Source organism: Chrysemys picta, chromosome 7, assembly GCF_011386835.1.
Source record: "Chrysemys picta bellii isolate R12L10 chromosome 7, ASM1138683v2, whole genome shotgun sequence".
Lineage (NCBI taxonomy): Eukaryota > Metazoa > Chordata > Testudines > Emydidae > Chrysemys > Chrysemys picta.
The window spans coordinates 41,939,179-41,953,775 of NC_088797.1; the positions used below are offsets into that span (position 1 = coordinate 41,939,179).

Consider the following 14,597-nt stretch of genomic DNA (forward strand, 5'->3'; position numbering starts at 1 on the left):
TTGTTCTCTTCCCTCTTTGGACCTTAGGAAAGTTCATGAATTAAGGGTTTTAGTCGTTTGGGTTATCAAGCAGAATACTGTAAACAAAACTAAAAACAAAAATGTTTTGCAAATTTTACAACCTAACCATCCATAACATCCACTTAGACAAACTGTACACGTTTCATGTTTTCTTTAGATTTTGCTGATCCCAAAGGAAACAAAGTACAATCTTCTTTAAGGATGTAGGGAACTGAATTACCACCCAATTAGGAAAACACTGTTTTGGAGATAAAGAAAATTTATTGTTCCAAAGTATGGAAATTAGGAAGTATTTTCATCAACACCACACTTCATTAAAACCCAACTAGTGTGAAAGCACAGAACTGGGTAACTCCTCCCTAATTAGTTTCAAAGCTGTAACAACACACCCTTGGAGACACGGCTTAGAAAATTAAAGATGGCCTCTGCATAAAGGACAGGCAGAGAACGGCATCACTGAGGTATGAGTCCATTTCTTTTAGGTAAATTACTGCATAGATATCTAGGCTTAAGATTTGACATTACTCTGAATAGCCTTTATAGTATCTTATAATAACAACGAAAATACATTGTATTTGAAACTGAAAGCAACATATTACACATGCACTGGTAGAAAACATCATCGGTGTACAACTGCTGATGTTGAAAATACAGTACACAACTTGGATGTTCATTAAAAAGCATACTAATCAGAATCAGATCTCTCTTCTGTGAAAAAAGTCTACAGAGGCTTATTAATAAAAATGGAATCCTCAGCATTCAGCTGTTGTTGGTATAACATGAACATACAGTGTCTTCGTATTCAGGGTCTTCATGGAGGTGTCCTTTGTAATCTCTGAACAAAAGGCAAGAGAAAAGATGGAACAGAATTAGCAATCTCTATACAACAGAACACTGTCAACACTCTTATTTCCATATTCTGAAATAATAATCCAGTTCTCTTTATCTCAGCCAAAATGATGCTTGGACAGGAAATCCTCAGCTGAAATCAGAGCCTGTCATGATAATGCAATAAAGTCAAAGGAGAGATCAGCATACATTAAGCTTGCCACTCATCAACATTTTCAAGGTACTAGTATGATTTCAACAAAGCTAACAAGCAGTTTAAGATTGAAGGACACACACATCCCAAAATATGTTCTGGGACAAAGCCCTCAGCAGTTTCAAGGCCTCATAGTGTTATGTGGATGATGACGACGACAACAGGAAGAAGATGTTACATTGCACGAATATGAGATCAGGAGTCCACTATGAAAAAGTTACAGTACAACATGATGAAATTGTAGGATTCCTTAAATGTTACCAAAGTCCCCATTTTCTATTTCTTCTTAGTCTCTCATCACTTATATGCTAGAACTGTGTAGCTCAAAAGCTTGTCTCAGAAGTTGGGCCAGTAAAAGATATTATCTCATCGACCATGACTCTCAGACTTTGGTACACAAATGCTTCTCTCCATCTTATCTTTCTGCAGCATTAAAGATTCTGAACTGTGCTGGTTGTGGCATTCAGTGGAAGAACAAGAAATCCTGACTCCCAACTCCATAGATACTAACGTAAACAGAGAGTGTTAGCATACTGGGCTGCATGTGAAGTACAGATTTTTCACTTCATCCTGATAGAAAATCACCTCTCCTGCTAGATGTCTTCCAAATAAAATTATTTGAGCAGCATAAAGTGTTCAAGGATATTTGGGAAGTTTTCAATAGACATAATACTCTGACAGGTGTTTACATTCATTCCTCCACATGGCTGCCTGCTCCAAGCAGCTTTAGCTGAGCTTAGTGCTACTAAGAACACAACATTCAGAGAAAGAGAAAAGGGGTGGGAGAAAACTAGGTGGAAAAAAAAAATCTGTAGTCAGAGAGTGAAAGTGAGTTGTACGTGAGCACATTTAGATGTTTATTTTAGTCTCCTTCCATTAAATAATACCTGCTACATATTTAAAAACAAAGAGTTTAACAAATAATAGAAGAGTCAGTTATAAATACATGTGGCGAAGTATTCCTAAATATGCCATATGCTACAGGTACACTGTCTTCCATTTCCTTTTGTAAGATGAAGTGAAAACAAAAACAGCACAGAACAAAGAATGAAAATGTCATTTTATCTAACTCTCTGCACTTGAGAGGTGGATTAGTGTGACCAAAACTAAGAGAAAAAACAAAGTCTCATGGAAGTCTGATGGATTAATTTCTTCTGTACCACTTTAGTAATAAAGGACACCCAGCTTCTGGCTCTGACTTCCCTGCTCTAAGCAATTTGTCCTCAATTGATACTCTCAGTAGTGTCCCGTCAGAGCCCACTTCGTTACAGCAGGACCGTTGTTTCTCTGTGGAGTTCTATAAAGCTCAGTGGGACTCTGCACAGGCAGAGGGCCTCTCTCGCAGGAGCATATAGGGAATGTATTGCAGCAGTGAAGTGAGGCCACATCTAGAGTCAAACGCACCACAACAATTCTCCTCAGCATAGGAGACAGCTGAGCTAAACAGCTTTCAATTCTGGAACATTAGAAGGAATGCCCACACTAAAATCTGCAGCTATTTAATATTCTGAATGATTAAGAATATAATATACACTTAATATAAGTTACACGCAATAACTGGGCAAAATTACAGTGATGAAACCAGCTTGATTTATATTCTGTATTTTATACATGTTCAGCGTTCACTGTCCTGCTACCTGGATGAACATCAGTTTCTCTCAGTATCACAGGTACAACTCACCTGACGATTCAGTGGCTATTTTTACCTGTTTGAAAAAGAATCTAAGACCATTCTGATGTGAAAAAATAATATTGAGCCACCTGATTCAGGTATCAGAGGGGTAGCTGTGTTAGTCTGGATCTGTAAAAGCAGCAAAGAGTCCTGTGGCACCTTATAGACTAACAGACGTATTGGAGCATGAGCTTTCGTGGGTGACATGCATCCGATGAAGTGGGTATTCACCCATGAAAGCTCATGCTCCAATACATCTGTTAGTCTATAAGGTGCCACAGGACTCTTTGCTGCTTTCACCTGATTCAGATTACTGTGATACCACACCCCATATGTATCTTCTGCAGCAGTACTTTTTTACACCGTTTTCATGAAGCATGGCATTACATGATGGCATGCCTAGAGAGTTAACATTTTGGAAGTTTTTTAGGATCAATTAAAAATGGTGTCAAAAAATATTAGTGCAGGGATGGTCCTCATTACCAAAGCTGACTGAAAACCACCAAACTTTTGCACTAGGTTGGTGGTTTCCATGAAAAACTAAGCGCACCAAATGAAATTAAGTGCCTTATTATGCACTCCCGGACTATGACTCCACAACTAAATCAGAGCTGAGTTTTACACTTAAGGCAGGGATTATAGTAACAATTGCTAAAATAGATTAGTGTAGCGGTCTTGTTAAATATACACCTCTACCCCGATATAATGCGATCCGATATAACACGAATTTGGATATAACGTGGTAAAGCAGTGCTCCGGGGGGGGCAGGGCTGTGCACTCTGGCGGATCAAAGCAAGTTCGAGATAACGCGGTTTCACCTATAACGCGGTAAGATTTTTTAGCTCCCGAGGACAGCGTTATATCGAGGTAGAGGTGTAATAATGTATTCCACACTGTGCCAGATTGGTAATTTAAATCTTCTTTCCAAAACAATGTACATGGAGTTCTAAGGATTATTTGGTGACGAATGTTCCAAAGATAGGAGGACATGTTTCAAAATTCCATGGTAAGAAGTGCTTGTTATCAGAGAACAATAGGAGGATATATGTCACCAACAGAAGTGATGCACCTGTGGAGAATAACTGCCTGGAAAAGGATGGAAATTAGTCTTAAAATCAATTCAGAGCTGCTCTTCCATTGTGGTGGCTTGCTATGGCCCAAGTGTAGGGGAGGGATGGAGATAGCAGGCATATTACCTGACCTAAGGATAGGTCTTTCAGATAGCAGAATGGTAGAAGATCTTGCCAGATGTTTCACAAACATTGCCAAGCCTGTCAAATATCTCTGCTGCATCTATGAAACAGGATTGCTTTATGCTCCTGTAAATTCTAACTATAGTCTCTGAATTGATTTTAAGACTAATTTCCATCCTTTTCCAGGCAGTTATTCTCCACAGGTGCATCACTTCTGGTGGTGATTGTGGGGTTTTCAGTTTGTCTCTCTCACTTGGTCTACATCAAATGCGCTTCTTTTACAACTAAAATTTACTTTTTGCTTAGATAACTGCCCGGGGAGCTGAAAGTCAAACTGGATTCTTTCCTTCTCATGCATCACCATCAGTAATACACGTGCCACAGGTCAAATTAGATGTGCACCTGGGTAACTATTAGCCTTCGAGGGGGGAGCTTTTCTCAACATAATTAGTTGCATCAGAGCAACTAATATACCGATTCTGTTTTACCAGTGGTGACACACAGGAAGAAAAGAACCAAGCTCAACACTCGGAGCCCAGGATGACTCTGCAGGGCTGTCTTTAAAAAATGTTTTATTTGTAAATTGAGCCAGTTTTGTATGGAATTAATAAGACAAATCATGGACCTGCATGATGCCATTTTTACAGTCTCTCTTCAGAGCAGACTTCCGTTTTAAGTATTTTAAATCCAAATTACGAAAGGTATAGGGTCAGGGCACTAATTCATTTCAGCAATTAACACTTCTTCCCCTCAATAGCTCCCTTACCCCCTCCCCCCCCCAAAAAAGATTCTCTCATTAAGAAAAAAATTTAAAAGAATTATTCTGAAGCAGAGTAAAGCCAAATTCACTGCTAAGTCACTCAAATTGTGAACTTGGTCCCAAAGTTTTTTTTAAATTATTTTTGAACATGATTGATTATATAATACCTGCTTGAGATGGGTTTATTATCACCATCACATGGTTAAAGGTACACTGTAACCTTACTCTATGCATAACTTCATTAAGAAATAGTCAAAAAACTTCCCCTTTATTATTGTAAGATAGTTTTAATTTGGAATATGAAATAAAAATACACTAGATAGGGCTTGTGTTCTAAACCAAATATATTTCAATTAGGATTTACTGTAACTGTTAACATTTAACTGTATATGGTAATCTTTTCCTAGCTCTGTTGAAATTCTAAGGTCTCAGATACTTTGCCCATCAGTGTAAACTGAAAGCCTTATTTAGGCAAAACTTACCATTCTAACATTTATGAGAGATTTTTCCAGGAGTTCCATAACGAAAAAATTATAAAAGAAACTGCATGCCCTCACTTCCTTTGACACAAAAACATTAAAAAAAAATAAGTTTTTCAAGACTTTCAAAACTCATTTCAGCCTGTGAGAAACAGTCCAACACCTGGCACCAGCAGTTTTACAATTCCAGCTGATATTTTATCAAGTTCTTTAACTATTTACCAATGAGTAAATTATTATTTTGTATTAGAAGTAGCCCTAACGAGTTAATAAAAAAAAATAGAATCTCCAAGACTATGAAATACCACAGCTGCTGTTTGCCATTTCAAAGTTTTAAACATTTTCTGGAGTTGTGGCTATAATGATAGATGGATAAAAAGATGGTTAAAAAAATAAGTAAAATTGCAGAAATATGCATTTCCATTAGTTGTACTAAAAAATTTACAGAAGCCCCAAAATATAATTTACTCCAAAATAATTATTTTCTCTAAAAACATTTGCAAGATATTGATCTTGGCTCATTGTGGCAGATAATTTAATGTAATGATGTCATAAAAAAGAATTAAGAGTCATAACTCAATTTGTGTATTTATACTATAAAAAGTGTTGCCAAATCACTTCCTATATTACATCATATTAATAGAGAAAAGGAAAGTGAGAACTTGAATCAAGACAATAGAATTGTAACCATTACACACATAGTGTGTTAGCTACACAAATCAGCCTGTAAACCAAATGAAAGTACTATGCTTCTTGGGGCTCAGGTATGATTTAGAGAGTATTCCAATCAGGGCTTTTAGCCTTTAAAGAAGAGTATTTACAGAAACTGCAGCACATTTTAAATTTACATGTTATGCAAAAATTATGGTTTATCCATCGATGGATGGTATGACTTTCCTTAACTTAATTTATACTTTATTTAACCTTAAGAGTAAATCTATCCATTTTCATTTGTGTAGGAATTATAGTATAAAAATGTACTAGCTACTGTACTGGTATATTTTGCTGCAGAGAAAAAAAAAGTTTAAAGTCATTCCTCATTTTTTTCCTTCCAATACTGGATAACTGTACATTACATTGTTTTTCTAATTTATTTTACTATTTCAAGCCAGTATTTTCTCTGTGATAATTATTTGCGCAGCTACACTGATCATTCGTTGCACTGAGATCTTTCTGCCCTGCAATAACATTGAAAGAAACCAACGACAGATGAGGTTTTAACAAAGAAGTGTAACATCAACTGCTGCCAAATTACAGTGTTCTCTCTAGTCAGCAAGATTTCATATACAGCTACATTTACACAAATTAAAACTGTGCAGGATATATTCTGTTCTTATGTCTTCTGCAGTGCTTTAATGATGTGCAGTTTACTGCAGAACAGATTCTCAAAATCTGATCTGCTACCATTTAAATTATTTTTTTCCTCTAAGTAGAGACTTCTTTTTAAATGTACTCATCGCATCAGTACATAACTGACATTTTCATTAGACTGACTGACCTTTCAATTTCAACTGAAGAGGCTCCTAGAGAACTATTTTTAGCCATTTCAGCCAATGCATGTAATTGCACTACTCATGCAAAATTTTACTACATGAAAAGTACTCTTTGTTGGTATGTATATGATGTACTTTGGATGAAATAAATTTAACACTGATTAAATATAGGTTTGAGACCCCAGATCAGATGCACTCAAGTCTGATTAACACACTAAGGCCCCGATATTGCAAACACTTACATACTAATCTAAAGATTTTAAAAACTAAGTAGAAAACAATGAATTGTCAGGCAAGATAATTAGAAAGAAATGTAGACTGTAGGCAACTAAAATAATCCACTGGAATCCAATTAAAAGGATATGTCGCTGTTGTTGAAGAGAAAAAAAGTACATAAGCAAAAAAATCCACAGTACACTCAGGCATTAAGTAACTTACCCTGTGTTTGTGCTTCATCTAGGAACAATTTTAGCCTCCTGCTCCTGAGACCAAACACTTTTGCTGTTTCATAGAGAAGACCTTGATATGTTAGTCCATTCTGACCAACTGGGTTTTCCATTAGAAGAGTTCCCACCACTCCTTTCAGACACTCTAAGGAAACAAATTGTGTATTATTGCAATCTGAGCGGAGGAAATTGCCTCCTACTACACATTTGCATTTGTCTTGACCCATAAGCTTAGGACTTATTCCTTCAACTCACCTGTTTCCTCAACAGCATTCCTTAATAGCATTCACTTACCCATGTATAAGCTAAAATACAACAACAAATATCTATCACAGAGTCATCGCTGGAAAGTTGTCTTTTTGAGCGATAAATCCATAAACACTGAACTCTGTGAGCACATCAACAAATGAAAGGAAATCACTAGCCCCCCTACAATGGGCAGGCCACAGTTGCTGAAGAGGGGTTATGGAAAACAAATATTTCAGTATGACACAGGTGATCTACTCTTTCACAGAAGTACAGATCATAAATGCTCAAGGAAAAACACCAAATAAATTGCTGATCATGGTCCTATTTTCTGCCCAGGGTCAGCCCACGCCGATTTCCAGTGACTTCAAAAGGAGTCCATGCAGGAATAAGGACAGTTCTTTGCACAGAAACCAGGCCTAAAACAAACCCTTCACTGGAAAGGCAAGTCTTTTGGAGGCAAAGTAATGAGGGAGGGGAGGCAAAGTAATGAACGTACAATGGGATTAATGAACAAGAAACCAAATTATACACACATCTTGATCTCTAGATTGATAATGAAATAATTCCCCTAGTTCTTAAATCCGTGTATAAGCCGTGGTTGTGATTCCTGCATCATGCACTCAGTGATAATCCCATTACAAGAGAAGCTGGCCTTTTCAAGTCAATTTTAGGCTTGTAGCCTTTTAGAACAAGTTTTGCATATGCAAACCAATAGTTAGAAATAGGAGAACAATTCTGAAACTCATATTTAAATGCCAATAAGACCATCATCCCCTCTCTCAACTTATCTTTTCCCCTTTTTCAAAAGTGAGGAAAAACTAAAACTCAACTTCCACTTTGTACATTAGAAAGTTTCTATTATATGGAATACAATAAGTAGAACACACCAACTACCAACCCAAACATATGTATAGATCTCAAGTGAACACTGTTGTCCAAAACTTAAATTACAGCAGATAAAACCGGTAACTGAAATGAGAAATATCCTACATACTGTACCTTGTGGTTTTGCATTCACTAGCTGTAAGTTGATATACTGGCAGAGGAGGGTATCATGGGTATTGATCAAAGCAGGGGCTGACCCTGATGTCACATGAAGAGTCTTTCCACTGAGACTCAGTAAGTCAGTGTTGCTTAACAGTTCTGAAATGAAAAATGAAACCAGTCAGGCCGTTACAGGCTAACTAACATCTAGCTCTCATCTGATTAACTGACAGAGTATTTCTAGCTACTGTTTCCATTACAGAAATGATTTCCTTTCTCAAGAGAGATATATTTCTTCATTCTGAAAAGCGTAAGTGAACTTGTGCAGTGAGTTAAGAGATACTTTGTATCATAAAACAAAGTATCTCATCTGCTATGGAAATTAGCATGTCAAGCATAATGGGCTCCGAATGCACAACAGCACTATAGTGCAAAAAACTTCGAAGATTGTATAAGAGGCTGGGAAGTTAAGATGATGTCACTTAGAAGTGCAGCCCTAGTACAGGAAAACCAGGAAACTCACTCACTCAGCAGGTCAACTTCTAGAATCATAACTATATATACAATAAATAAAAATTTTGCTTGATAGTTTATAATAAGCCAGCAATGATTCCTTTGTACCAGCCATTTCCAAATCATCAAATTAAAACTTTAAAGTCTTTGCTTCTATCTCAATTTTGTTAGCTGAAGCATCATAGAACATGTTTTAGACAATAGTTTATTCAAGATATTTTTCTGATGCTCCAGGTGCCAATTAATGCAAAGGCAGTGGCTAATAAAATGATTTGATCGTGTATGAAGCCCTTGGCATTTGCATGCAATACCCAAAACAGAGTCAAAGAGCAACAACTAAAACGTTTACTTTCTCATGCCCCCTTTTTGAGAAGCACGTGGCCTGGCGAGATGGAGCTGGCATCTCTCAGAGAGAGGTGACTCACATGTCACTCAAGCTTTTAACAAGCAGAGCTTGACTACATGGAGACGCAGTGTGTAGCAAAGTTGGGCTGTGAATCAACAGTACACTAGCATGCCGTGCATTGTTTCCATGTAGACAAGCCCATATACGTAGCTATATAATAAGATTCCAGGAATGTCACTCTGAAGCCTAAAATTTCTATTGTGTCAGTGTGAAATGATGGAAGCAGCTACGAGCATGGCTGAGAACTCTCTTTGTGCAGAATATCACCAGGTTGAATTATCACTGTGTTTTCTTTTCTGCTACCCTCCAATTTTTTAGTTCTCAGCCATTTTGACTTAATGAATTACACTCATGCAGTGTACAGATACTGTAAGACAAGAATCTATGACATGCCAAGAGTCCTAAACTATTATGATATCAGAGATAACTGTAGAGTGAGGGTGGTGATTGGTTGAGCTAAGTTGCATGCAAAAGTTTCATGAGTTGTATGAGGAAGTCTTGCACAAACAGTGGATTACTTGGCCCAACTGTCACACCCATGCACCCTAAAGCTGCCCACATAAATCAACACAAACCTCCAAGACATAAATCAAACACAGCCATCCACACATGAACACAACCAGCAAAACAATGACCCTGAACATCACTCTGAAGCCCATAATGTCTGCTGAATTGGTGTGAAGTGATGGAAACAGCCACAACAGCAGTTCTCAACCAGGGGTCTGAGGTCACCTGGGAGGCCGCAAGCAGGTTTCAGGGGGTCCGCCAAAATAAACCAGAGAGCAGGGCCAGCTTTAGACTCACGGGGGCCCAGGGAAGAAAGCTGAATCCCAAGCCCTGCTCCTCGGAGCTGAAGCCAAAGCCCAAGCAACCTAGCTTCACGGGGCCCCCTGTGGCATGGGGCCCTGGGTAATTGCTTTGCTTGCTACCCCCTAATGCCAGCCCTGGCTTTTAATCTAGTGAAAAACAGTTGTTGTGGCACAGGTGGGCCATGGAATTTTTATTGCATGTTGGGGGGGGGGGGGAGAGAGTGAGAGGAGGGGCTCAGAAAAAAAAAAGGAGAACCCTTGAGCTACAAGCATGGTTGTGAGCTCTTTTTGCTTAGAACATCACCAGGTTCAATCATCACTGGGCTTCATGGTCTGTTACTATCCAATTATTTAAAGTTCTCAGCCATTTTTGGCTTTAAAAATATCATATATAACTTTAAAATTACACCTATGAGACAGCATGGGCTTTCAGCTACTCATAGTAAATACCTAAGCTTATGGGTATAACACTTGGAACAAAAAAAGTATTTTCCCAACTAAGCCACTAACTGAAAAATCAAAGATTTTAAGATACTAAAACATCCTGACACTGGTAAAATGAGACCATAGAAGGGATAAATAATTTAGAACACTAAGTTAGTGGATTTCACTAAAGCTGATATGGCTAAGTTTTCCCTTCAAAATGCTGAATCAGACAATGACAAACCTTACCAATGACCCTCACCACTTGGTGATGAGACAGCACCTTCAGCTGTATTCCTCTTGGTTAATATGTTCCGACAAGTGTATTGCTTCTGTCGGCTCATTTCATTTCATTTTAATGTGGAACTAATGGTATGGTACATCTTACTCCAAAGATCAGGGGGAATATTTGATGCAACAGCAAGTATATAAGGAAACAAAATATTCCACAAGATCATTAGGCAATAAAGAAATGCACAAAATTCCCTGGTTTCTCATGAAACTGGCAGATTTCAGGAATAAAGGGCCAGATTAAAGCTAAACTTAAATTTTATGCTAGCATATTCCAGCAAACTGAATGCTGAAGGGGATGTGGTTACATGTGTATGTGTCTGCTGTCTCTAGAGAGTTAACAGTTATTTTTCAAACAAACAAAGAAGAAAAAAAAATCAAGTCACTAATGCACAATACTTAGTGAAAAGAATTTATAACGTAGAGAGACCTAGCAGCAGTTATTTTTAAGCTGCATGAAGCTAGAACAGCTTTGCCTAGCACTGCCATGCACTAAACCCATGATTACTATGTATTAATTATATAGCACCTTCAATGTGCAAGGTGTTTTACAGAACAAGTAAGAGACATGGCCCAAGGAGCTCACAGTAATATTGGATAGCTGGAATAATCCAGGTAGGAGGTGGACAAGCATGAGTGACAGAAACTGTGATTTATCTTTCAAGTAACTCTAGTATTTTGCATCACAGCGCCATTGCCATGTCAACACAGAGACAACTCTCCATCTGCAATATTGTCACCATTTCCTTTTTTTTTAGTCTTTCAGAGTAGACAGAATCCAATATTGTCACATACTTGTGAAAAAGTGTGAAAAATCACAAACCATCATTGTACATCAATATTAAAGCTTTTAAAAAACCTTCAGTTCAGCCTGAGAGCTGAGATTTGTAGTAGGAAAGCACAGCCACTCAACTGGGAGTGGCAGTAAGATGGACTTCCCAAAACCACAGTTCTTCTCATTCTAGGCCAAACCACCCCCCAGGGGGCAAAATTTACCTATCCACAACTGCACAATGTGTACATTTTATCTTAACTGTTAAAAAAAATACTTTTCATTTTAAATGGCTGTCAGCTTCATTCTGCTGAGGCCCTTTGTCCCGGACACCACAGGAAGAAAGACTAGATAATCAGGAATGTGATTTAACTAGACCACAGCTTCATTAAGGAACACATCTGAGAATTATCCAGCAGTAACTTGTCCAGTTCACCTTTCTTTGTAACCTATTCCATGTGGTTGAAGGCTGCTGTTAGCCCTCACCCTCCTCAATCCCAGCATTGTCCTGGGGCCCCACCACCCTTGCCTCAGACAAGGATTAAGTGTCTGGGGAAGAGAGGGCTGTGTCCTTGCTGTACAAGACATAAGGTGCCCCAACCCCATTCCCCACCTTCTTTAGGAGATACCAGACCCATCACTGAACAATCACCTTAATTGGACTCCTGTCAAGTAGCAACAAAATTAATTATACAGTCTAATCTACCCACCAAGTCCCTGAGGGGAAGGCAAGAAAACCCACCCTATCCAGACCAATCTGGCAGTGAGGGAAAAATTCCTTCCTAACTCCAAAAAGGCAGTTAGCACGATGCCCAGAGCATTGCCACAAAACCCAGCCCTACCTTAATATCGTGGAGAGATGGGGAGAGGGTATCTTCCCTGAGCAGAATGGTACCCTTGGATAAGGGGAAGGGCTTATAAATCCTCCCCTTGGGAGCAAATAGAATGCTGCACCCTTCTGTCCAACCAATCAGCCACAGAGCCCCCCTCCTCAAGCCCAGAGGCAGGCACAATCCTTGAAGGAGCCAAGGGTTTACCTTCCTCTGCTGACCCAGACAAAGCCCGCACAACCACCTCAGACTATAGGATGTGAAGCGGGGGGCGGGAGGGAGCGCATTCTGGTAAACTATGGTTCTACCGACTACTTATCTCTACAACTTCACACCAGACTACTTTGATTTTGTTCTCGTTCCAAATACACCACATTACTGCTATTTGGAAAATTATTTTAAGGAAAGGTTTTCTTCCACAGCCAACTTTATTTTAGATGGTCTTGTTAAGCAATCCTGAACAGCAGAGTACTCTTTTCATATGGTAGAAATATTCCACTTGGTTCTGTGCAACCAACCGCTTTAAGCATCCTGGCTATTAACAAGCTGAATAAGGCAAATGGAGTGTGTCAGATAGAGAGGCTCAGTGTGGGTACCCCAAAGACATTCTACTAAAGACATGAAGATAAAAATATTTTTTCAGGGAATGAGAAACAGGAAAGGCAAAAATGTAAGAAAAAAATGGTGGGGATACAGGTCTAAGGCAAGTTACTGGTCCAGTGATGTAATGTATGGGTACAAACTTCTGCTCCTAATAGCCCTGTAGGAATTTTAAGGCAACTGTTCATACTTTCCATTCACAATGATCAAATTATTACCTCCATCTCCCCCTTGTATTTTAAAGATACAAAATAAGCTTTCCATAACCATTGACCTCTGTCAATTTTGCAAACACTATCTACAGGTTTCCTTTATATCCACACCTGTTGAACCTTGAATTGTCTAATTTGTAGAATCCATATTAACTTTAAATGCTTCAGTTTTTAAAACTCTCTAGAGCAATACTACTCAAGGTGACATGTCTATAAAGAACTCACTAATATACTATAAAAATAAATTTCCAATTCTTGCTAATCAAAGTTTTTACTTCGCTGCAGCCACCACTTTTCTCTTTTTTGATTTATTCACTGAGTGGTTTGGTTACTTAGGGTCTTTACACTACCAGCCAATCAATTGTCCCTTAATTCTAATACAACAGAATACAAAATGTAATCTTATCATAAAACAGAATCTTGATCTCACAGACATGAAAATAAAGCTAGTTTGTTTGCTAAGGTATCATGGTCACGAATTGCAACATTTTTCAGTTGTATCAGCCACTTTATCTCTGTTATGCTTGCTAAATTATGTGTGCTCTGTACGTAACCCATAAAGTGCACTTTACATTTTCATTTGTTTACAGAGTCGGAACACAAATTCAATCCTACAAAAATATTTTCAAAATAAACTGTTCTCTAACAGAAGAAGTCTGGAGATCTTCAAACTGCTCTGCTGTAAAATACAAAAATATGGCAACAGCAAAGAATTTGACAAAAAAGGAAAATCAGTTTGTACTCAATTTAAGTTCTAACTCCATCTATTAGTGTATTTGCAAAATCATGCAACTATATTTCATGGCAGCTTGCCAACTCATGGTACAGTACTAAACTGATGAAAATGCTTTCTGAAATAGATGAAATTTCATCCTAATGAGAACTGAAAAAGAAATACAAATTGGAAATGGATAGCATAACAAAAGTGATGAACACCATTTAACAGGAACTTTTAAAACCATTTAGATTGTTTATAACTGTAAACTATCTATAAACACATTCTCATATGCTTAGTAAAAATCAGCCCTAGAATACTGGGCATACTTCCCAGGAGCTCTTTTTTAGAAACTTCATACACACAATCTGAGAAAATGATACAATAAATGATACAAGCTGCCAATGACATTCTTCGAAAATCAACTGAATTGCTACTGTATGCACTTCCTCAGCTTTCATCCTCAAACACCATGTACCTGATTTTCCATTGAAAACTGACAGCTTTGAATTTTTAAGGCCAAAAATGCAGGACACAGCATCTACAAGTTTAGTATAGTTTAATTTATTATCTCCTTTTGGATTTTCCAACAGCAACACACCATCTAAAAATAAAAACAAAAATGAAGAATTAAAATGTAATTTAAGAAATGAGTTTGTCTGTTGCAATGATGAACTACTTAGAATT

The 14,597-nt window shown here is 37.9% G+C and overlaps 1 protein-coding gene across 4 annotated transcripts in view; it reads right to left on the reverse strand.

The window, feature by feature from the left end:
* Positions 1–262: 262 nt before the first annotated feature.
* Positions 263–14,597, reverse strand: part of IARS1 (isoleucyl-tRNA synthetase 1) — a 237,148-nt gene continuing 222,813 nt past the window's right edge. For all 4 annotated transcript variants that reach the window (XM_065551253.1, XM_065551252.1, XM_065551255.1 and 1 more), the window contains exons 32-35: positions 14,389–14,514; positions 8,355–8,498; positions 7,099–7,251; positions 263–856 (exon numbers count right to left, since the gene is read on the reverse strand). In XM_065551253.1, coding sequence (XP_065407325.1) covers positions 774–856; positions 7,099–7,251; positions 8,355–8,498; positions 14,389–14,514 — 506 coding nt within the window. In that variant the 3' untranslated portion in view covers positions 263–773. The remainder of the gene's footprint in view (positions 857–7,098; positions 7,252–8,354; positions 8,499–14,388; positions 14,515–14,597) is intronic.